This window comes from Trichomycterus rosablanca, chromosome 11, assembly GCF_030014385.1.
Source record: "Trichomycterus rosablanca isolate fTriRos1 chromosome 11, fTriRos1.hap1, whole genome shotgun sequence".
Classification (NCBI taxonomy): domain Eukaryota; kingdom Metazoa; phylum Chordata; class Actinopteri; order Siluriformes; family Trichomycteridae; genus Trichomycterus; species Trichomycterus rosablanca.
Genome location: NC_085998.1, coordinates 34,739,536 through 34,764,607, shown reverse-complemented (window position 1 = coordinate 34,764,607; position 25,072 = coordinate 34,739,536). Strand labels below are relative to the sequence as shown.

At 39.0% G+C, this 25,072-nt stretch overlaps 1 protein-coding gene across 3 annotated transcripts; it reads right to left on the bottom strand.

Annotated features, from left to right (window-relative positions):
* Positions 1-1,728: 1,728 nt before the first annotated feature.
* bicd1a (bicaudal D homolog 1a) lies at positions 1,729-23,630 on the bottom strand. Of its 3 annotated transcripts, XM_063004799.1 has the most exons (9): positions 23,389-23,630; positions 15,518-15,730; positions 11,787-11,939; positions 9,436-9,912; positions 5,943-7,061; positions 4,969-5,120; positions 4,655-4,865; positions 2,232-2,317; positions 1,729-1,840 (listed from the first exon to the last, which is right to left on the bottom strand). In XM_063004799.1, the coding sequence occupies exons 1-9, from the start codon at positions 23,602-23,604 to the stop codon at positions 1,729-1,731; spliced, it is 2,739 nt and encodes a 912-aa protein (XP_062860869.1). In that variant the 5' UTR covers positions 23,605-23,630. The 3 variants fall into 3 exon arrangements, with proteins under 3 accessions (XP_062860869.1, XP_062860871.1, XP_062860870.1); XM_063004801.1 differs by lacking the exon at positions 1,729-1,840 and having other exon boundaries at positions 2,260-2,307; XM_063004800.1 differs by lacking the exons at positions 1,729-1,840; positions 9,436-9,912 and having other exon boundaries at positions 2,260-2,307.
* Between the last annotated feature and the right edge of the window lie 1,442 nt (positions 23,631-25,072).

The following is a 25,072-nucleotide window of genomic DNA, read 5'->3' as shown; positions in this document are numbered from 1 at the left end:
ATTACAATACTATTCATACATGAATATATATACACAAAATTTGTTTAAATCATTTCCTGCTGTCACAACAATGCTTTCACCAGTAACAAGGAGGTGATTGTCCTAGTCAGTGCATATCACTTTAATTCTTATCAGTCATGATCTGTGTACATCAAACAACCACAAACAGAAGACAATCATCTCAATGTCTTCTCATATTTTCATGTAAACTAAGAGACGTGGTACAAAAAGTACCAGGAAGACTTAAAGAATCTTCTCAATAAGATTATTAATCCAACTACGTCTTTTGTGGGAAACACACCACTGTTTCACTTCCACAAAGGTTTCTCAGATTATCTAAGAGAAAGCGCATAGTTCATTCACACTTTCTGATACACTATCTGTAAAGTATCTAAAATTGTCCTGGTGGTAAATCTGACACATAATTATACCAAATTGTTAATACCATTATTCTTACAGACTACCTTGTTTGTGCTTAAGTCATGGGTATATAGACAGAGAAAAGAGTGAGAAAAAGCAGAGAGATTAAGGAGAAATAGAACACCCCTAATGATCCATGTGGTTAAACATAAAGCAAAAGCTTTGCAAGGTTGTATTGATAGCAGCAAAGAAAACTTCTTAAGAACTACAAAAGAAATACAAATGTAAACCCTTTGTAATAATCTAGCTGCATTAATTATTCCTAAAATATGGTCTGATCATCTAAGTCATAACAAAATATGTACAGAACGTATAAGTTTTTATTATGACTTGAATAAAGATCAGACAGCATAAGGAATATACACAATAATGTAGATAATTGCAGGTGGTTCTTGGTACTAACAACCATGTTTCTGGTTGTATCCACAAAGCAGGATCAGGCCGCACTCTGACAAACATTTACTATTGCTGTCACATAACTTGTACAGTACATTAACATTTAAACTTACCTTCCATATCTCACTCATCTTAAAATTCAAAGCAGAAATTAATAAAAATAATTCCATAAAAATATATATAAAATTTAACACAAAGGCATTGCTTAAATTCATTGTCATTTAACCAATTGAATGAAGCTTACAGTTGTTTCCAAACATGTTGAGAATTACATTTACATACTGTCATTTCAATCAAGTCCAGTCGACCTGGAAGCAGCTCAGAACTAAAATTTAAATCTAAATCTTTTCAATATTAATTTTATATCAATGGTCTTGATATATGGTCTTCGTCCACCTGTAACACACTCCTAGCTTATTTAAAGCATTGCCAACACAACAGGTTTTTTACCTCTTACAATTTCACCTAGATCAGCAAATAATTTTACTCCCCCTCTTAGGTTAATATTCTACAGTTAGAATTAAAAACGGTATTTTACTTCATTAATGAGCTGATGTTGAAAAAAGGTAAATGTGACTTTCACATCAAAAATTCACCACTGGTTAAAAAAAAAAAAAATTTGTAGTAGTAGCAAATAAATACACACATAAAAACAAAAACAGATAAATAATGAAATAAATAAATAAATAAATTTCAAGCTAGTCTGGGCAACAGTTTTCATCCTTCAAGTGTTTACCTGTTTTTCAGCAAGAATAAATTAGTGCACCTTAGTCCAGAATCCACAAGGTAGGTTAAAAACTGGGTGAGTCTGTATAACGTTAAAACTGAAGCACCTGACTTGATGTTTAAAAGGCATGTAACTGGTTGTTCAGTTTGGAGTGGTCCAGGCCACAGGAAAAGTCGGGGTGGGTGCTAAGGGCCAGGTAGATGGGTGCGGGTTGCCAAACATTTAAAAGGGTCACAGGGGAGTCTGGAGATGGCGTCTTGTAGCTGGTCTTCTTGAAGTGTTATCACAATACTAGACCTTAAAGAGGAAAAAAGAAAACAAACAAAATAAATAAATTTATTATACAGGGATTTTTCTTCCTTTTGCATAATGAATCAGACCCACTGCGACGCTGACCAGGATAAATTGGTGATAAAACAGACAATGAATGCTTTTTTTTTTTTTTTTTTTGCAAAATGTGATTAAACAGTAGGCAGAAGCTTGTTCTCTGTAGAGGATATGTTACTTAAAGAACTAAAGCACTTGTAAATAGTACATATTATGTATGTACAGTATGTGTGTGTGTGTGTGTGTGTGGTGGGGTGTTCAAGCATAACTGTTAATAACTTTTAATATTATGATAAAATGCAAATCATCTACACAGTAGTTTTTTTATCAGTAGTTATAGTTTCTCTAGAGAACAGGTTACCTGCGTCCCATGGACGTTCTTGTGCGCCTTATTTGTGGGGAGAGTGGCGGTACTGAGGCAGTAGGCTGCTGACAATCTACAAGAGACTGATAAATTAGACAGATATACAGGAGTGACAGTCAGGGTTAGTGACACACATGCACACTATGACACACACAAACACAGCAGGAATGAATGATGTCAGTGAATGAGAGGTTATTTAGTTTAGAGTCATGCACATATTAAATAATGTGTATAAACTATAGTTTGATATGTTTCCAGTGATTAGGAAGAATAAATGATGTTTATTTGTTTAATGTGCTGAAGTCATAACACTAACAGGCTGAATGGATTGGGTGATGATTTAAACATGACAAAGCAGCAAGAAATCAGAGATGCTAATAATAAGGTAAATGGCCAGTGGACAGACCACAAGATTTATTATGTTACAATGAAATACAAGAATTTTGATGGAGAAACTGAGAAGATCCAACAGAACATATTACACAAAAACAACAAACAATATTTATTATGTTCATATTTAATATTATGTTTGTTTAAAAGGTAAAAGTAATTTTTAAAACTATTTGTTTTAATATGTAAGTTGTCAAAAGAATACAAGACAATATTTATGACATAATAACATTTACGCATATTAACCTTTTATCTGCAATCTGAATGTTGCAAGCTAGAAATTTACACATGTTGCAAAACTGTTAACTTTTCTAGCCTCTGTCAAAAATGTGGCAATTAAACTTTAATTTTAAATTACCAATTAATTCTAGGTTATAATCAGAGTAAAAAATATTGTAAACAACAAAGAAATTATATGAGTGGGAGACATTATCTGTAAACTTTTTGAAGATTTAAAAGTAAATAAAAAATTACTTCAAAAGTGCATTAAAGAGTCGCCCAGGTGGCGTTGCGGGATATTCCACTAGCACACCAGCGCTGGGATTTTAAATTCCCCAAGTTCGAATCTCAGCTCTGCTACCGGCCGGCTGAGCGCCCATATGCAGGCACAACTGGCAGTGCATGTAGCAGACAAAATTAGCCACTAAGCCTGCTTACGATAAATTTGGAGAAATGGGGAGGAAATACAAAATAGAAAATAGTACATTGAAAAATTGAAGGTCTGTGTTAATGATTTCACCAGAGAAATAGAAACAAATGTTTTGTTTATCCTAGTGCAGATCTGAACAAGCTTAAACAGGTCTGAGAGCTTGAACGTTTTTTAATCCACATCCCAAAAGGTATGCTATTTTCTTAATTTTTTTTTAGTTATGGAGGCCTGTGGTGAAACCTGATACGTGGAACACAAAGGAGGATCTGACTGGTTTTCATCCTTCCACCAGCACTGTGAGTCATACAGGTCATACACATGACAGGGCACGTAATATTACTGCACCACAACAATCTAGCCAACTAAAATACTGATCTGACATTATTTCAACTAAACACATGGAAAAGGATTTTAAAAGGATTTTATAGTGATGTACATAAAACTGCAAACGTCAGCAAATTTAAACATTCATTCAAATCACCTGACCAAATGACGTAGCTGAGTCAAGACCTGATTATCTTCAAAAAACAATATTGCTGATTTAATGCAGAACTTCTAAGGAGCATCACTGACCAGAACTTTAGTCTAATGCTTCCTTGGCCCGTGGCCTCTGGTCCATTATGATTAATGACCTACAGCATACACTGGACCATTTTTTTGGTCTGTAGGGAGATGGGTAATGGGTAATTGTGAGCTCATGTCCTGACTCTGCAAGATGCACATATTGCATTCCCATATGTTGTAGCTTTAGTAGCAGAAAATCTCTGTGAAATCTGAATGCACTGAAATAATCAAATCCTCTGTGCTGGTGCAATATGTAAATATGTATGTAGTGCTATTTTGTCACGTCTGTGTTTATATACAAGAAGATCTGAAACACATACGATCATAAAAATCTTAAATTTTATATTTGGTACAAATACTGGGCCATTTATTATTCATGCTAAGCAGATTGGGTCTTGTTTTGCTCTGTACTTATGCTAACTGACCACTAGATAGCGCCTGTTGACCTATGTGCTACTCATCTTGGAACTCAAGAGACCTACACAGTACTGTTCGGCTTAAAGTATGAAATCATCCCATTCAAGGCGAAGATCAAACCCAAACCTCAGGACCCACTTATGTACATTTACATTTGCAGCATTTAGCACTTGCCAGTGGGAACCAGTCTGTTCTCTAATGTGGTAAAATGGTTTGGAAACAATTATCTAATTTCTAAGCCACATTCATCATTAAGTTCAAATGATCTCCTGACTCTACTGCTGACCAAGAGGACTTGGGCGGCTGGGCTGCCAGCAGTGGTGGACGCATCATTAAAAAAAAAGAAATGAATGGTTTGAGTAGTACATTAGGGTTATAAAAACACCAGTTTGCGTCTTACTTTTTGAGGGCTGCTCTTTATCTTGGGCATCTTTATTCCACGACCACGATGTGACTGCTCGTGATCAAACTCCAGATCTTCTAAACGCTGCGTGAGGGACAATTTCTGCTGGATGGCCATGCGGAGCAGAGAATTTAGAGTCTTCTTTTCATCCTCGGCTGCTGCCAGCTGTCTCTGCATCTCATCCAGCTGTGTAACATACTCATCACACCTGCACATATGAATTAAAATATTAAAATAATTTTAATAAATACGTTTAGACTTTTAGCCTTAACTGAACTAGAAGAAAGGGATTTAAAACTGATAGAGCATACCTGGTGGCAAACATTGCCCTTAGCGAGGAGAAAGTGGCGGCATCTTCTTTCAGAGCCTTTAGTTCATTCCTTAGCTTCGTCATTGTCTCTGTGACCATAGCTTTTTCATTGTCATACTTACTCTTCAGGTTAGTTAATGCACCCTCAGCAGCCTGGTGAGAAACCAAGAACAAACATTTTTAATGAACCACTAAGACCTTTGCTATATATAAGCCCCCGTTTTTGTACCTATTGCCTAACCAAATGACTTTTGTCAAACTTTGTCCAGCATTACAATCATAAGTTGAACTGACGTGGACTAATAAGTGGAGAAACGTAAGTGCAGATTCCTGCAGGCTTGTGTACTGCATGATAAATGAAGTTGTGGAATAACTCCTCCCAACTCGTAATTGACTGCCCATCATTCCCTTCGTTCCTTCTTGATGATTTCTCACACCCACCTCCTCCCAATTTCCTTCACATCTCTTCCCCCGTTAAGATTTTAACATCATGTTTTATGCACTTTGGTTACATTCATGACAGGAACGATAGTTACTGGTTACACAAGATTCATCAGTTCAGGGTTTTTTTAAATGTCAAACACAGTCATGGCCAATTTTGTATCTCCAATTCACCTCATTTGCACGTCTTTGGACTGTGGGAGGAAACTGGAGCTTCCAGAGGAAACCCACGTGAACACGGGGAGAACAACTCCACAGAGAAAGGACCCAGATCGCTGCACCTGGGGATCGAACCCAGGTCCTTTTTACTGTGAGGCGACAGTGCTACCCACAGGGCCACTGTGCTGCCCCTGTTTGAAATGACCCAATGCAAATCATTACAAATTTGTTATTGCAGTAAAATGTTGCTACTTTAGTCAAAAATTTTAGATTTTTAAAATTTTATTTAGAATAAAATATCTAGCATCATATTTTAAAAAAGTCTAAAATACAAATAATAAGCAGATTAAGTTGATTGATTTTATATATTCCTACCTGTTTGTTGGCCTTGAGAACAAGACGCAGAGTGGCAATCTGTTCTCTCTTGCTGCTCAGGAGGGACTTGAGCTTCAGGATCTCCTCCATGCAGGCCTCTTTGTCCTTGTCGAAGATCGGTGCCAGCTCTCGGGCAGCAGCCCTCTGTCTGGACAGTTGAAGCGAGCGGTCTACAGCCTTCTGCAAGTGCTTGATCTGATCCCTAATAATGGCATTCAGGTTGTAAATGTTCAAAGGCTCCTTGCGAAGATCTCCACCTGCCTCTATTATAAGTGAAGAAGATGTTGAAGTGCTGTGAATTGGGGAACCAAATGGGGACCTGCAGGGACTCTGCTGGTTTACTGTGTCTGCTCCACTTACTTCAAGCAAAGCCTCTTTTTGAGGTGAACCATGAGGGCTTCTGGATGCATCCGAGTTAATGGCAGCAAGCCGACGGGCAAGACGGGGTGACAGCAATGCTCGTGGATCATCAGAGCCCTTAATGCTGCCACTTCGTGTAATGCGACTCTGGCGGTAGTAGTCCAGCATGACACGATTGGGCGTCTCATTATTGCATAGGCATACATGATGGTAAAGCTGGGCGAGCTCTTCGCTGAAGGTAACCAGCTCATCCTGGGCAGCGTTCAGTGTACCTTGATTGTCAATGGCCATGGATGATGCCCGACGCAGCTCCGCCTCTAAGCTGGCATTTCGCTCACGGCTATCCCGACACTCCCTCTCCAGTGATGTCGCGTGCTCATAAAGTGACTGCAGTTTCCCTTCACTCTGGCTGAGCTCTTCTGATTGGTTCTCCACGGACTGGTTATACTTCTCCTTCAGGGCCTTCAGCTCAGCTTTCAGGTCGATGACCTCTGTGACAGCCACTTTATACTTACACTCCAGGATCTCCATGCCCTTTATGTCAACCTCGTACTCACGGCAGCCGTTTGAGGTGGCGACCCCTTTCTCAGTTTCTGCAGCGTCCAGTTCCTTGTTGCTACAAAAACGCTTTAAAGAATTGATGCGTTCTGTGAGAGAGATCACGTGCTTGTGTTGCTCTGTTAGCGCCCCCTGTGTGTGCTGCAGCTGCGTCTGGGACTCGTGCAGGTTATTGAGAAGCGTGGCCTTTTCTCGCTCCACCTAGAAGAGAAAAAGATACAAATGTAGTTCCTAGATTTAAAAAATGCCATTTTTATAACCAAAATTGTCTCTCCCTGAAAGCCTAAACTGTGAGAAAATGTTTTTTGATCACTTATCATACTGTAGTAGTCAGCAGCATTTCCACTGCTTAATGCTTGAAGGTGTTGGGTCACTCTCTGGAGAAGACCCAGCATAAAAAAACCATACACTGATCAGCCATAACATTAAAACCACCTCCTTGTTTTTACACACACTGTCCATTTTATCAGCTCCACTTACCATTTGGAGCATTTTGTAGTTCTACAAATACTGACTGTAGTTCATCTGTTTCTCTGCATGCTTTGTTAGCCCCCTTTCATGCTGTTCTTCAATGGTCAGGTCTCTCCCAGGACCACCACAGAGCAGGTATTATTCAGGTGGTGGATCATTTTCAGCACTGCAGTGACACTGACATGGTGGTGGTGTGTTAGTGTGTGTTGTGCTGGTATGAGTGGATCAGACACAGCAGCGCTAATGGAGTTTTTAAACACCTCACTGTCACTGCTGGACTGACAATAGTCCACCAACCAAAAATATCCAGCCAACAGCGCCCCATGGGCAGCGTCCTGTGACCACTGATGAAGGTCTAGAAGATGATCAACTCAAACAGCAGCAATAGATGTGCGATCGTCTCTGACTTTACATCTACAAGGTGGACCAACCAGGTAGGAGTGTCTAATAGAATGGACAGTGAGTGGACACGGTATTTAAAAACTCCAGCAGCGCTGCTGTGTCTGATCCACTCATACCAGCACAACACACACTAACACACCACCACCATGTCAGTGTCACTGCAGTGCTGAGAATCATCCACCACCTAAATAATACCTGCTCTGTGGTGGTCCTGTGGGGGTCCTGACCATTGAAGAACAGGGTGAAAGCAGGTTAAAAAAGTATGTAGAGAAACAGATGGACTACAGTCAGTAATTGTAGAACTTTAAAGTGCTTCTATATGGTAAATGGACCTGATAAAATGAACAGCGAATGTACAGGGGTTGGACAAAATAACTGAAACACCTGGTTTTAGACCACAATAATTTATTAGTATGGTGTAGGGCCTCCTTTTGCGGCCAATACAGCGTCAATTCGTCTTGGAAATGACATATACAAGTCCTGCACAGTGGTCAGAGGGATTTTAAGCCATTCTTCTTGCAGGATAGTGGCCAGGTCACTACGTGATGCTGGTGGAGGAAAACGTTTCCTGACTCGCTTCTCCAAAACACCCCAAAGTGGCTCAATAATATTTAGATCTGGTGACTGTGCAGGCCATGGGAGATGTTCAACTTCACTTTCATGTTCATCAAACCAATCTTTCACCAGTCTTGCTGTGTGTATTGGTGCATTGTCATCCTGATACACGGCACCGCCATTGGATGCACATGGTCCTCCAGAATGGTTTGGTAGTCCTTGGCAGTGACGCGCCCATCTAGCACAAGTATTGGGCCAAGGGAATGCCATGATATGGCAGCCCAAACCATCACTGATCCACCCCCATGCTTCACTCTTCGTGATGCATGCAACAGTCTGGGTGGTACGCTTCTTTGGGGCTTCTCCACACCGTAACTCTCCCGGATGTGGGGAAAACAGTAAAGGTGGACTCATCAGAGGACAATACATGTTTCACATTGTCCACAGCCCAAGATTTGCGCTCCTTGCACCATTGAAACCGACGTTTGGCATTGGCACGAGTGACCAAAGGTTTGGCTATAGCAGCCCGGCCGTGTATATTGACCCTGTGGAGCTCCCGACGGACAGTTCTGGTGGAAACAGGAGAGTTGAGGTGCACATTTAATTCTGCCGTGATTTGGGCAGCCGTGGTTTTATGTTTTTTGGATACAATCCGGGTTAGCACCCGAACATCCCTTTCAGACAGCTTCCTCTTGCGTCCACAGTTAATCCTGTTGGATGTGGTTTGTCCTTCTTGGTGGTATGCTGACATTACCCTGGATACCGTGGCTCTTGATACATCACAAAGACTTGCTGTCTTGGTCACAGATGCGCCAGCAAGACGTGCACCAACAATTTGTCCTCTTTTGAACTCTGGTATGTCACCCATAATGTTGTGTGCATTGCAATATTTTGAGCAAAACTGTGCTCTTACCCTGCTAATTGAACCTTCACACTCTGCTCTTACTGGTGCAATGTGCAATTAATGAAGATTGGCCACCAGACTGGTCCAATTTAGCCATGAAACCTCCCACACTAAAATGACAGGTGTTTCAGTTTCATTGTCCAACCCCTGTAGAAGTGGTTTTAATATTATGGCTGATCAGTGTATGCTGGAAGAAAAACCAAAATGCAATTAAGCTCATTAAATCTTGCACTTGTGACTAACCTGTATAAGCTGCTGTTTAAGCTTCTGGATCTCGGACAGGTTGAGTTCACTGAACAAATCTGACACAGGGTGAAGCACCTCTCCCTTCCTTCCACCAGCTCGGTGGTATTCACCATTAATCTTGGGCGCATGACCGTTACAGCCATTACACTTGTTACTGTCCTCATTATTGATACTGGAACCCGAAGCTGATGTGCCGATATTGGTTTGCTCCTCTGCAAACTTAAATCCCTCCACTACAGAGATGGATATTTGTGTGCTTGCTCCATATACACAGTCTGTGAGACTATTATGGTGGGCTAGCTCTTTCCTCAGATTGTTCTTCTGCTCCCGCTCACTCTTCAGAGCATTCAGTGCCTCCTCCAACTGGCCCTCAGAGATGTCTTTCAACCGCAACGCGTCCTCCAGCTGACTGTTCAGCAACACCGTCTCCTCCTCCAGAACCTTTATTTCATGTTTTAATCCCTCATACTCCACCTGTGAAGAGAAGAAGTTGGAGAGAAGAATGAAAGGTTACCAAAGATTTTATATTTGTATGTGTACTTTGGTGATTGGTAAATTTACATTAATTATAAATATAAAAGTGGATAAAAAGACAATGTTTTATTGTTAGTTAATTGCTGTGGTATAAATAATAAGCAATACTTTTTGCCCTGAAGAAATAATTATCTCAGTTGAAACATTTTAAAGCTGCAGTGCAAAACTTTTGATGTTATCTGATCAAAGCAACATCATTATTGCAGTCAGCAAAAAGAAAAAAATACATTTAAAATGAAAAGCCTAAAATAATCTTGCAAAGGCAATGCTGTTCACATATTTAAAGAACAGTTAAACTAATCTTAGTTAACCTACCTAAGCCTTAGTTGTTCTAATTGTATTTAGTCACAGGGCAGTTGTAGCCTAGTGGTTTAGGTACTGGGCTAGTAATCAAAAGGTCGCTGGTTCAAGCCGCACCACTGCCAGGTTGCCACTGTTGGGCCCTTGAGCAAGGCTCTTAACCTTCAATTGCTTAGACAGTACACTGTCACGGCACTGTAACAGTAAACAGGATAAAAGCGTCTGCTAAATACCAAAAATGGTAATGTAAAGTTCACAGTTGTAAGCCACTTTGGATGAAATGCCAAAATCCTAAAACGTGTAAATCATTGTAAGTAAAACACCCTCTATATGGAACAAACATCTGCACACATTTAATGGCAGACTAGGTTAATTAACTGAATGTAACATTAGTATAAAAATCTAATATGTGCAAAACCTATGGCAGATTTTTAATGCTTTATTATTTATGTTAAATTCAGCAAATTAACTTTAATTGTGATTTACATTTAGTAGTTTTCAAATGTTTCGGGTGGTGTAAGAAAGTATTATTATTATCATCTAAGGCAAAACAAGATTTATAATATTTATTTAAATAAATTTTAGAAACTATATTTATGGTGGAATAAATTACTTATAATAAAGACATATTTAAAAATGCTAATTAATTGTATTTTCTTCTTTTACAAACTGTTGTATTAAAGCAATAAAACAATCAAGGTTGTGTGTTGTCAAGAACAACCATGATACACACTCCCTCGCATGTTCAAGAACTTAAATATTGTATATTAGATTTTAATAATAATAATTTTTAATAATTTTTTCTACATGCTTATTATTATTATTATCAAGTCTATTTTTACATCTGTAATAATGGTGTTATATAGAAAGTCTTCTGTTTGGGTCTTGAAGCATTTTTATAGCTTGTTCATGGTTCTTCTAATTGCATCTATCTATTCATTTTACACATTTACATTTTCAGCATTTAGCAGACGCCTTGTATCCAAAGCGACTTACATTACAGTGATAATACACAGTCTGAGCAGTTTAGGGTTAAGGGTCTTGCACAATATTGCACAAAGGCCCAACAGCAGCAACCTAGCAGTGGTGGGGCTTGAACCAGTAACCTTTTGCTTACTAGCCCAGTACCTTAACCGCTAGGCTACAACTAGACTACAACTGATTATTCATGTTGTAGCTGGCTGTGTTCTTCCTCTTTTACCTTCTAAGCATTATTGTTTTTTTTTTTTTCCAGTTAATTGGTTCTTCTCATAATGTGTACAAAATAAGTGACACATGCAAACATTTACAGTGAAACTAAATACTATAACAAGCCTATTTAACACAAAATAACCCGTGATGAATAAACTGTGTTCAAACTGTGCTTACATTACAATATTAAGAATACGATTTCACTATACAGTGGTTCGGATTTTGAGCCTGGCAACAAAATTAAATCAAGGAAAGAAAAATTCTTCACAGTGTGTTTTTCTGAGTGTGTATGAGCATTTGTGAGTGTGTTCAGGTGTGTTCACCTGATTCTGTTTAAGTGTAGACACAAGTTTCTGCAGCGTGATGTTCTCCTCCTCCAGCTCTGTGTAATCCTGCAGCAGTCTGGCTTCTCTAAACTTATACTCCTTAATCTCCTCTCTCAATCTGCTCCTCTGCAGATCCAGCATCTCATTACTCTACAACAAACATAAAAAAAAAAAAAAACAGTAATTTGTTATTCTGTCACATGGAGGAAGGTTAGCATCAGCATATATTCCAATGGGGTTTGCTTAGAGGTGCTGGAATGTATGAGAGTAGCCATATTTACAAGCTCACAGAAGCTAGACACATAAATCTGAGCCAGTGAACCAAATAACACAGTATGTGACTTACCAATTAATTAATGATGAATGGCTGAATGCACTGTATATGATATACAACATTATTTATATATTTATGTTACAGAAAAATGCAGCTGTGTTTGAAACAAAAAAAGCATACAGTTCATTATTAAACATGCAGTTCTAATAAGAGCACACAATAAACTACAATTGTGTTCTAATGATAAAACATTGACAAAACAATTAACAAAATATTTTATATTAAAAAAACACTTTACTTTTCTGATGCACCTCAGCAGTACAGCAGTAAAATAAAGAAAAGGCTATATCTTTTTCTCTCAACATTTTTAAATCCTATACTATATACACTACACCCATGCTTTGTATTATTTTCTTTTTATGCATTTTGACCCTTCTCCCAATTTAGCGTAGCCAATCCGCTGCTGGGGACTACAAGAAGAGTGTATATTCACCTGACACACTCTCTCCAACCTGTGATACCAATCCCCTCTTATTCACCCATACTTCGGTGGATTTGCGTGTGAGGTCGGCTTCAAGTACAGAGAGCCACGCCCCGTTCTCTGCGTTCCTCCACTTTCTGTACAGGAGCCATGGGCAACCAAGGTCCTTACACAGCGTTGATAACCACACTCCTTAGTCCGGTCTTGATAACCCCACCCAGCAGACTGGAAGCCAATTTTGTCTGCTGCAGGCACCAGCCAATTATGTCTGCTAGAGGGCGCCCAGTCGACCGGTAGCAGAGCCGAGATTTCAACAGAGAACTTTAACACATATGGAAGAAAATGCTATGCTCTTTGGATCCACCACTAGTGCCACTACTTTAAGTAACTGCCCTTCCTTCCTTGAAAACTGACAGTCGTTTTGTTCAGTGCCCAACAATGTTGAGTCTCTACACAGGACTTCTTGGAGTAAAACCTGAACTTGGAGAGCATCAGTTACCTCAGTAAAACCACTCCAGCATTTTTAAATCACTGCTGACCCCAGTGCTGAGTGAAGGAGCTCACAGACAGAAATGCTGATGCAGACACCAGTGAATATCTGGTGCAGAGGTAGCAGTTTGGCCAGGTCCTGTAGAGACACTGAGACTCTCTGGCAAGGACAAAAATACATCCTTCACTAAATGCATTTACACGCATGATAATGAAATCCGATCGCCAGCGTGATATTTAGTCTCATTTTTAGTCATTTTTATAGCAACAGTTCAACTGCATGAATTTGTAGCTGAATGCTTTCTGACAATAAATGAAGCTGAACAATAAACAGATTAACAGATGTAATGATGTTGCTCCTGCCTGAGTCACTTTCTGAGAGAGAGAGAGAGAGAGAGAGAGAGAGAGAGAGAGAGAGAGAGAGAGAGAGAGATTCGGCTCTGTTATCATCCAGCTGACTTTATTCATCCAGTGCTACACATACAGTGGATTCAGAAAGTATTTAGACCCCTTGACTTTTACACTTTCTGTCATGAATCTGAGTATCGTTGCCATTTTTACCCATCAATCTACACTTAATTTGATCTTTGCTCTGGCAATTCAAACTCTGGTCATGTGCATCCTGTTTGCTTTAATTACCTTAACATGTGTCTAGAACTTAACCAAAGTCCACTTGTTACAATTTAAATTGGTTTTTTTATTGCACAGTGGCAAGGCAGAAGTCACTCTTGAGTAAAAAGTAAAAGGCGTCCCACAGCCCGTTTGAAGTTTGACAACATTATTAAACAGATTCTCTGGTGTGATGAAACAAAAATGTAACTTTTTGGCTTGAACAACAAGCACTACATCTGGCAGAAAAATAAGCACTGCACACCCCTGGCTAATACCATCCTTCTGGTGAAACATGGCAGTATCATGGTGCTTCTCAGGAACATACAGGAACATATTTAAAGAAAACGTCCTTCACAGTGTCTAGTGTAACATCTTTCTAAAAAACAAAGACCCAAAGCATACAGTCAAAACAACACTGGAACGGCCTGGGGACATTAAATGCCCCAGTCAAAGCCCAGACCTGAACATGACACATGCCATCCAATCTATAGGAGCTTGAGAGAATCTGTCATGAAAAAAGGATAAACTGCCCAAATCCAGGTGTGTAAAGCTTGTAGAGACAAGATTGTTTCTACATAGTATAGAATAAAGCATCTAAATACATTTACAAATAAGAGATTTCAATTTTTGAAATGTATTTAATAAAAAAGTGTTTTAATTTGTCATTATATGTGATTAAGTACTAATTAACTGGTAAAAACTCTGCAATTATATCCATTTAAAATAAACCTGTCAAGTGTACAAAAATTCAAGATGTCTGCATACCTTATAAACCCACAGATGTCCACAGTGGGCTGAGCTATGAGTATTGACTGATTTTCAAGTCAAACATTCATTAAGTTTCACAAAACCCCACTTGCTCTCTCACTGTACAGCTTTATTCATCTCATGTCCTGGTGTAAAGGCCAGAGGATTACAGACCAATTATAATCCAACAGGTCCTATTGTAGCTCTAACAATCGAGGGCTTCACACATCGAGGTCAGGAGCAGTGCAGTGGTGTCATTCTGGACCTGACCCCAATGCAACAATGCGACAATGCCCATAGAGGTAGAATTAAACACACTTCCACATATTATTGAAAAGGCAGCCATGCATCACAGTACTGGTCCAGAAATGGTTTAAACTAAACACAACTATGCTTTCTTTTTCATCACCAATTATTTATTTGTTCCATGCTTTAATTTCAGAGCCAGAAGCCAAGTTTGGTGTTACTTTCTAAGCAGAATGTGTCCCAAATCACATACAACTAAATACAAACCTCAGACTTAGTAAGTTGAGACAGTATGTGACAGTATGAGACAAAAAATACAAAAAAATTTATTCAGCTATATATCTATATATATAGATTGCTCTTCTATTATTCATAGGAAAACCATTGATTCTAAATTAATGTCAGCAAGACCAAATGTCAACATGACCAACAAAGATCAGCCAATATCACCAAAACAGTCAAATTAATTTCTACAAAATTACATAGAAACAATAAACAGAAAAGAATTCTTTACCTACTTTTACCTCACAACTCTCTAATAAACTGTTTCAGCTCATACAGATGTTTGTGCATTGTATATGAAATTCTAAATGAACATTCCTCTCTCATTTGTTTAACAGATGTGAGTAATGTGTCTTTATGCTGACCGCAGGACATTCCCTATATTCCTCTTATGGATTTGGCCTCAACAATGGATGAAAGTCTCTGACCTTTGCACCACCTCTGCCCTATGATGACTGCTGACACAGACAGCCACACTAACACATATGCCTGCACTTTGGATGACCCCAGTGAAGGCCTAAAGGTAACAGCTACAACATAAGTAATGAATGTTTTAAACATAACTATAAATAATAGTATTTTCAGTTACGTACTGACCTCTCTTAGTTCCTGGATCTGCAGGTTAAGACGTTCATTCTCTGCCCGTGAATTGGAAGCAACTGAGCGGCACACATTGAGCTCTGTCTGTAACTCCAGCAGACGACTCATGTAGAATGCTTCTTTGGAAGCAGATTCCCGTAGAAGCGTCTCTTCGTTCATCTCGCCATCCTCTGCCACCTTACGCTGGTTGGAGTATGCCTGACCAAATGCCTGCAGGATACAAAAAAATTTATTTATCTGAGAGGCTGGATCCATAAAGCAGAATTCAATAACAAGAACAACTAAATTAAAAATGACACTGAAGACTTTAACCATAAAAATTAATTTCTGAAGTTTAAAGAAATATCAAAACCCTGGATGGCATTATTTGATATGGTTTGGTTAGCAGTGGACAGTATAATAACAATAAATTGTTTTTGTTTCGTACCAGAACAATTATAAACTTACTACTGAAGCATGAGGTAAAGCTATGCACCAGAAATAATGAGAGTGAAATACTAAAAACTTCCAATAAATTCACACATACACCATTTTGGCAAGGTTATGGTTTTGGTTATGAATATTAAATATCAGTTTTAAGAGGATCTATAAACAATGTATCATTGTATCATACTCCTGAAGAAGCACTATTGGCAGCATTCAGTGTCCTCACCTGCAGAGAGGTCTGACCGGTGAAGGTACACTTAAAGGTAAAAGAGATAATATTTCACCTTCTTGCTCTGATCAATAAAACCAGTGTTCCCATTCTCCTGACACAGGTTTTCACAGCGTCCACATCCGGTGTGCCATGAATAAAGTGTCCATCCTTAATTGCAAAACTACAGCAACTATAAACAGGCAGAGCAAAGCACAAAGTATAAGTTTGGATCTAGATCTGTCTATAAGGACATTAAGAACATGTGCGAGGACAACCTGGACAGGATGCCAATCCATCACCTTAAATCTGTTTTTTTTTTTTGCCAATATCCTTCTCCCGGGTGAAGTCATGTTTTCTGACTGGAAAAAAGCTTCTTCCACATGACACAGACAAAGTCTGATAAATAATTAACAGATGATTCTGTTAATAGTGAGTAATAATGCTACTCTCTGATCAGCCTTTATTGCTCTGTGGTATTTTATATTGGGGATAAATAGTGGAGAGCTCTGCAGGCCTTACATCCAACAAGAAAATCAATACGTATCTTACCGGGAAAAATGATGAAAATAATATGATATGAGGGACAAAATCAATAGTGGTACAATGGCAGCTGCGAGAGTTGTGGACAGTGAGAAGATACATAGTCATACACTACACATTCTCTCTATTATTTTGCTTTTCTATGCAAGACCTTGTCTCACGTTGTTCGCTACACACTATGCTGTATCTGCTAACACCAATCATTTTAATCAATATACAGTATAAAAGGTCCTAAAGTCATCCTAGTTTTTCCATCATCATGGGGTTTGTAATAGAGGCTAGAATCAGAAGCTTGCAAACAGTTGGCTTAGTTACTGTGGGGATGTCAGCACAAGATTGATGTTGGGTATTTGTGTGTTGATACTGGATATTTTTCAGTCGAGGTCATAACTGCAGTGGATTTGCGTTTCAATATGCATAGCTATAGAATCTGGATTTCTTATACAGGGTACTTAATGGTTTCTTTTACTGTCTTATGGTTTTTAATTCTAATTATATAAAACAAGGTTTTTGCATTAACCTGCAAATTTGCCCCAATACTACATTGAACTATTATGGAATGGTGCTTCATGTTATTACAAAGTTAATTAAAATAGTTAAATTATACCAGATGACTGGCTGGGATTTTAAACATTTTTACCCAGCCTGACTATGAATTATTTAATAAGTAAATGAATAACAGCAAATGTAAATCTAATACAATATAGATGCCATAAATAACTTTTATGGTTGTAATATGTAATATTACCAGCAACTCAGACAGGTGAAGAAGACATTCTAGTGCAGACACAGGACCAAATTTGGTCTTCCAAATAAATGTAAACGTATAATTCACAAATAACACATAAAGCTAAAAATACACTATAATAAATAAATAAATAAACAAATTGTTACTGCATAACCATCCATTTCCGTAGAAAGTAAAAGCATGTATGAAGACTTTGGTTGCTTTACAACCTGATCAGCACTTTATAAGAAATGCACATGTCCCCATACAATAGTCTCCAAGTTATTTTTACTACAATGCATTATTTATTGCCTAATTGATGGTTTCTGGAATACAATTCCTCTGCTGCTGAACTGCATACAGCACTTTATCAGCAGCTATTAGCTGAGTACCTGGGAGTGTTGTAAAAGCACACAGACTGTAGTATACACCGTATGCTGATGCTGCAAGACTGGAGTCCACTGGAGGTCATTTATCATGCTTACTATTTTTGCTTTGAAAGAATGCATGAGAGAAAATTGGCAGTGAATAACACATAAGCTAGCATTGTAAAGAGACTGCTGAAATGTGTAGCTTATAATTCATAACTAACAGTTACGAATAACAGTTTAGTCAAGTTGATACAGATTCCAGGCTGTGGTCACTTGTTAAAGTGATTTCTTTGTTAAGGCACTCTATTAGACTAAAACTGATTGATATTGAGTTGGTTTAGAAAAGTCTTTTATGCCACCTGTATACCACTATTATAACATTATAAAGATACTAAATTAAACTTCATTTTTACAAACCTAATAAAGTGTACAATTGATGCAAAACTCTTTTAAGAAGCTGAGGAGTCCATCAACCACACAAAAACCACAAACAATCAGAAGTAACAATGACATGTAACTATGCTTTTTCCATCACTGTGACTTCTGTACCCTGGGGAAGGGGCGATTGTAAGGGTGGTGAGACAAAAGCCAAATGGATACAAAGCTTAAATTAATTCAGTTCCAGCATGAATAATCTCCTATTGTAAGGAAAAGGCAATGCGCCTGTAGTTTTCTAAGGATGCTCTGCATCCCAGCTGGGCAGGGCTCCAAATATAACCAGAGACCAGATCTTGGATTGAAAATATAGGAGGCAGATGGTTTTTCCATCTGCTTCCTGTTATTTACAGAAGAATGTAAGTTTAACTGGCACACACCCACAAGCCACCACCTTACCCTGCCTATCTATCATATACACTTATTTAATATATACTCAGCAGATGAGCCAACAGTGGTACAGTTCATGAACTGAAGTAACTTTCCTGTTATAAAGGCATCCACATGCTCAACTGAATTTAACACATTATTGAGATACATAAACACAAGACTATAAAAATGATCATTAAAATGTAGTAATAACACTGGCCTGGTTAGGTGCACCTTGTATACAACTGTAAAATCAGACTAATATAGAGATATTTGACAACAGGACATGAGTGTCATTACATGTTACTGCAGAGGTAAATGATGAGTGACAGAAAGAGAAACCGGAAAGAGAAAGAGAGAGAGAGATAATAGCAAACAAACAAAAAAACAGCCCATTAATTTTCTGCCCGCTTGGAATGATGTACATAAGTCATACTGTCCTTAATAACATGATGCACAAGATAAAATAAATAAATACATTTAACTGTCTAACAGTAAGGATGATAGACCATGTCTGAGAAATGCTGACTCAGAGTTTATATAAAACCTTTACATCACTAACCCTGCATTCAGTATATGCTCATCATCACATGCGATTGTGTATGACTGGAGCGGTCTCATTTATAAAGCTTAAAAAAATGCTCTATTAATCAATTATGGGTGGAAGTACACACATTGGTTCAATTATTTTCCCAAAATGATGGCAGACATCCCATTTTAACAGACAATTTTTTTACAAAAGCATCGTATGCATAACGATGACAGAGTGAACAATGCGACTTGACATTATCATCACTAGGGGCAAACACAGACACAGAACATACAGCAGCCCAGACACAAAGAAAACCTATACAAGTTATTATAACACAGTACAAACAAACCCAAAATATGCTGTACCAGTTACTGTAACACAGTACAAACATACCAGACACAACCAGCACAAAACCCCAAAATACGCTGTACCAGTTACTGTAACACAGTACAAACATACCAGACACAACCAGCACAAAACCCCAAAATACGCTGTACCAGTTACTGTAACACAGTACAAACATACCAGACACAACCAGCACAAAACCCCAAAATACGCTGTACCAGTTACTGTAACACAGTACAAACATACCAGACACAACCAGCACAAAACCCCAAACCTTCAATACAGGTTACTGACCAGACTACACATAAATATAAACAAAACAGATTCACACAAAGTTTTCACAAATCTGTAAAGCCAGTCACCATAATGAAGAAAATGAACAAGGCATAGGCATCATAGTCTTGTTATTGCTATTGATTTTGTTATTTTGTTATTTTGTTATATTGTTGATATTGTTATATATGTTCCAGGAATTGGTGATGAACAGTAAAGTGCAGGATTGAATGTGGTGAGGCTTTGTTTATTCAGACTCTCAGGAGACCTGAAGTTTAGGGTGGGGTTTAATAAACATGTCTGCTCTGTGGGAACTACAGATCAAGAGCAAACCACAAAAAGCCACAATAATACATTAACAAAAAAAAAACATTAGCAAAAGATGTTCTGATGATTATTCAGCCTATCGGCTGGTATCACTAACTAATTACACCAGAGTTACTGTATTTCACAGTTTATTTCCATCACAGTTTGTAACTGTTACAGTTGGAGTCTGTACTGAACACACAGATGTACATTATGTGTAAATATGTCTTTCCATTTTTTTACACTATAAAATAAAGCTGCCATTAAAATTCAAGCTCTTATGAAAGCATGTTCAAAAAAAGCTGAAATAATTAAAAACCTGGCATAACTTATATGTTCCTTACATGTGTATATAAACTTTTAACCTTAACTGTGCATAGATAGGTCATAGTGAAATGTCAGTTGTAAAAAAACTTGGCTTTCAGGAACACTGAAAAACACGTCATGTCATCTGTCATTTCGTTACATACAGGTCAGTGGAGGAACCCATCTACTTATTTTTATTACTTTCTGTCTCTCTGGCTCAGCAGCCGGAGTAATAAACACAGATGAGGTCAAGCTTACAGTAAATCAGGGAAATACACTGGGCTGCTAAAAAGAAGACCTAATGGATGCCTCCACTTTTCAGTAACAATGTTATTAGACAAACCCAAGGGCTAAGTTCTATATCAAATCAACAGAGAGAGGACATTATGGGAGGAAATGACCCTAATAAACCAAAACCCTAACCAGACGGAGATCCTTGGTGTATAAAGAACAGTAAGTATTGCTTTCTCGGATGACTGGAGGTCACTTTTTGTCTTACTTACGAAATAGCAACCATAAATCCATTCATGTGTCTGGGCAATAATGTATTAATGAATACTCTCAGGTATTAAAACAAAGTACAAAGTAAAATTACATTATATTTTAAGGTGGGTAATTGTTCTGTATTAAAATGGTCTTTATTTTAAATGGGTATATTGCTGCTCACGCCGCCTCCGACCCGCGTGCAGCCCTTAATGTAACCCATGCACTCTAAACAGGCACCTCTATCCGCCAATCAGGGTCCTTACACAGCGTTTGAAGACCCCGCCCACATATTCCGGTCATCCCTCCCTGCAGGCACTGCCAGTTATGCCCGCTAGATGGTGCCCAGTCGACCGAGGAGTTCAGAATCTCGACGCTGGTGTGCTAGCAGAATATCCCACTGCGCCACCTGGGCGCCTTGTCTGAGCTGTTCTGACAGCATATTATTAGGGTAGTCCTAATGATTTGGCCCATCAGTGTATACATCAATAGCCTTCAATGTACACTGGTCAACACTAACAGTAAAACTCAAAAGTTCACACATCATAGCAGTCTTAATTCTGCACTTGTTTTTATGATAATTCTGCTTTGTTTATTTTCTTTATTTGTGTGGGGTTTTTTTTTATATGTTGACTTGCAAATATGCAAGGGTACCAGCATATAGTGGGATTTTAGAGAAACATAGTCTCCCATCATGGCTGCTTCTCTTTCTGGGAAGTCCCTGGTTATTTCACCAAGACAATGCCAGGCATAAGTCTGCAAACGCTCCAATGCAAGTATGTGTGCCTGACTGGCCTGTCTGCAGTCCAAATCTTGTATAATCTAATTGTAATTATTTTCTTTCTACTTTTGACAGGTAAATAAAAATTCAAGAGGATGAACAAATCACAGAATCTTGGTATAAATGCATTTTACAGAATGTCCCAGCTTTTCCAGAAATGGGGTTTGTACTTTTTTGTTCAGATTTACAAAGTCGTTGTGTGACAGTATAAGCAGACATGCCCTGGACGTATATTAACCAAAATCAAACGTGACTGTATTCATGTCTCCCCTCACCGTATTTGACAGTTACAGTTATTAGAGGTTAAAAATGCTGCAGTATTTCTTATTTCCACCTCCACCCCAAACTGACACTCTGCAGAATTTTGTGTTCTGTTTACCACACTGAACGCACACCCACTCCCTCCTTATTTCTGCTCCTGAGCTTGCAGTCTTACAGTTCATCTTAGATCAGTAATCAATACACATGCCTACAGGAGAGACTGCTTGGCTTCTTACACACAACCTAAATTTCAACTGCAGCAAAAAGAGATCAGCAATTTATAAACAAGGACAAATCATTTGGAACCTGGGGCTGTTCCATTATAAAAGGATTAACAAGATCTGTATGTTCATCTTTATGTGTTCACACAAAGATTGACCACTGTTCACTCAGTAAATACTAACCAAATAAGTCAATACTGCAGACAGAAATTTATAGCATGCCAATGTTTAAAATAACTATAATGTTGTAGAGGAATGACAAGGGTTTTCACAAACCCAGTAAATGAATAAAAAAAACGAAACTTAAGTTCCCTATGAACCAAGCTGATGTAAAAGCAAGTTTTCTCAAACAGAAGACAGTTGACCCACCTCTGTTCATTGACTGTCAGTAGTTTGGTATGTTCTGCCTGTGTCTGCATATGTTTTTAAGTCCCCCAACTTTCAAAACACCTAGTAATAGTTGGGTGTGTTGCCCTGCACCCTGCCCCCCAGGGTGTATTTCCACCTTGGTTTGGGTCCGGGTACATTTATAATTCACCATGACTGACTAGGGTAAAGCAACTTAAAAACAACAAATGGATGAAAAGCTCCATAGTCATAAAGATATATCTGAACTGAACCCTCCTGAGAAGTTTGTCATGTTCTCTCTATGTCTGTATGGGTTTGGTGAGAGTACACTGGTTTCTTCCCACCTCCCAATATATGTTTATTTATTTATTAGGATTTTAACGTCATGTTTTACACACTTTGGTTAAGTTCATGACAGAAACACAGTAAGAGACAATTTTGTATCTCCAATTCACCTCACTTGCACATCTTTGGACTGTGGAAGGAAACCGGAGCTCCCGGAGGAAACCCACGCAGACACGGGAAGAACATGCAAACTCCACACAGAGAGGACCTGGACCTCCCCACCTGAGGATCGAACCTTCTTGCTGTGAGGTGACGGTGCTACCCACTGAGCCACCTTGCCCCCCTTCCCCCCCAATATATGTCAACAGGTGAATTGAATACTTAAAATTGCCACAAGGGTGTGAGTAAAGGCTGCCCTACAATGTTCTGGTGCCCTGTCCTGGGTATATTTCCTTCATTTGCCCAGGATGGTTACTAAATATTAAAGAATAAAAATTTACTGCATTAAACAAGTGACCTACAATTGTGACAACACAACCCAAGCCATCGAAGGTTAAGGGCCTTGCTCAGGAGCTTAACAGTGTCAACCTGGCTATGAATGAATAAAACCCATTGCTATTGTGTTTTAATTAGTATTAGTGCTGGTACCTCTTGCAGCTGTTCCAGTTCTCTCCTGAGAGCCTTCTGTTCAGCCTCCAGTTCTGCGCACTGCTGTTTCAGACACTGGTTCTCCTCCAGCACAGCGAGGCCGCACTCCGCCGCCCGGATCTTCTCCCGGTTCGCCTCAGCCAGCTCCCGGTTCAACCGCTCCACCTCAGCCCGGTACTCGTCTGCACTGTCCGCACATCCTCCACCCGCCGCCATCACTTCCCGCTTCTGCTCAATCAGCCTCGCTGTTTTCTAAGTCCTTACAGACAGGTTCAGATTCAGATCCGCTCCCCCCCCCAGGTCCTCTCCGCTCAGTGCGCCACAAGCCGAATCAGACAGGCGGGGATGTCCACTGCGGCTCCCTCCACCCGCTCCAAATCTGAGCCTCTGCTCTATCAGACAAGCTAAACTAGCAAGGGTCCTAAACATGACATGTTCAAATAAACCCTCGTCAATAAAAGAATGCAAATGTTCTAACTATGTCTGATTCCCCTAAATGACATGAATACCGGCGCTGCGCCTCTACAGCGCACGGTGGGAGGGCTTGGGTACACCGACACGTGACGTCACCTGCACCCTGTTGTTAGATTGCATCTATTGTTGCCCATTGGTCACTCACTCATGGCTCAGTGGTTAAGGTACTGGACTGGAAATCAGATTAAGCAAGATATATTACACAAAACGACATTTAATTTTGTATTTTCACTAACTACTTCATAATGGTCAGGGTTGCGGTGGGTCAAACGCCATCCAGTGACACTGGGCACCTCCTTAAGTAGCAGTAACTGTAACTGATTACTGTCATTCTTTATAAGCTGTATAACTGCTATAAATCAGTCAAATTGCTGGGCAATTAGGCATAAACTGCTAAGGTTCTCCTACAGCATCCCATTTCCTCTTGGCAAACTGTCAAGTCCCCAAGGTGACAAGGTCCCTCTGATGGACTCACAATTTCACTCACAAAAGTCCTTCAGAAGTTTAAGTCCCATTGTTGTTTCACCTGATTATTGTTTTGATTTGTCTAAATGTATATGTGCAGTTTTGACATCTCTACACTTACCATGCAGTTTTTTTTTTTTTTTTTTTTTTTTTTGTGTATTACTGCTTTTCCTGCTTATTTCAGGTCATCCTGCTACTTTTTTCTCAAGTTTCAAAGCACATCTTGTGAAGTGCACTTGTCCAGAGACTATTTGATTTACGTAAAATCTGAATTTACTGGATTAGCAAAGATTGCTCATCCAAGCTTCACCATGGTCAAGCTGTAACTGGTGCCCCCTGGGTAGATCCCTTAATCTTTTAACACTTTCATTTACATATTAAAATAACAAATAGAAAATAAGCTATATATATGGTATTAGTTCTTTTTACTTTAAATTGCTTTAATCAATGATTTAAACAAAAAAAAATTATTTATTTTTGTTTTTGGGTTATTTGAAGTAGTGGTTACTGTTAATTACAAGAAGTTGGGTGGCACGCTGGCTCACAGCAAGAAGGTCCTGGGTTCGATCCACAGGAGTGGTCCAGGTCCTTTCTGTGTGGAGTTTGCATGTTCTCCCCGTGTCTGCGTGGGTTTTCTCCGGGAGCTCCGGTTTCCTCCCACAGTCCAAAGACGTGCAAGTGAGGTGAATTGGAGATACAAAATAGCCCGTGATTGTGTTTGACATTAAACTTGTGAACTGATGAA

Bases quoted from the DNA above. Each gene is read 5' to 3' on its own strand.
- bicd1a (XM_063004799.1), bottom strand. From the start codon at position 23,604: ATGGCGGCGGGTGGAGGATGTGCGGACAGTGCAGACGAGTACCGGGCT. The intron at 15,731-23,388 runs GTACCAGCACTA...TGTATCCTGCAG, and splicing joins AACTGGAACAGCTGCAAGAG to GCATTTGGTCAGGCATACTC. The intron at 7,062-9,435 runs GTTAGTCACAAG...TTTCTCTTCTAG, and splicing joins TTAAACAGCAGCTTATACAG to GTGGAGCGAGAAAAGGCCAC.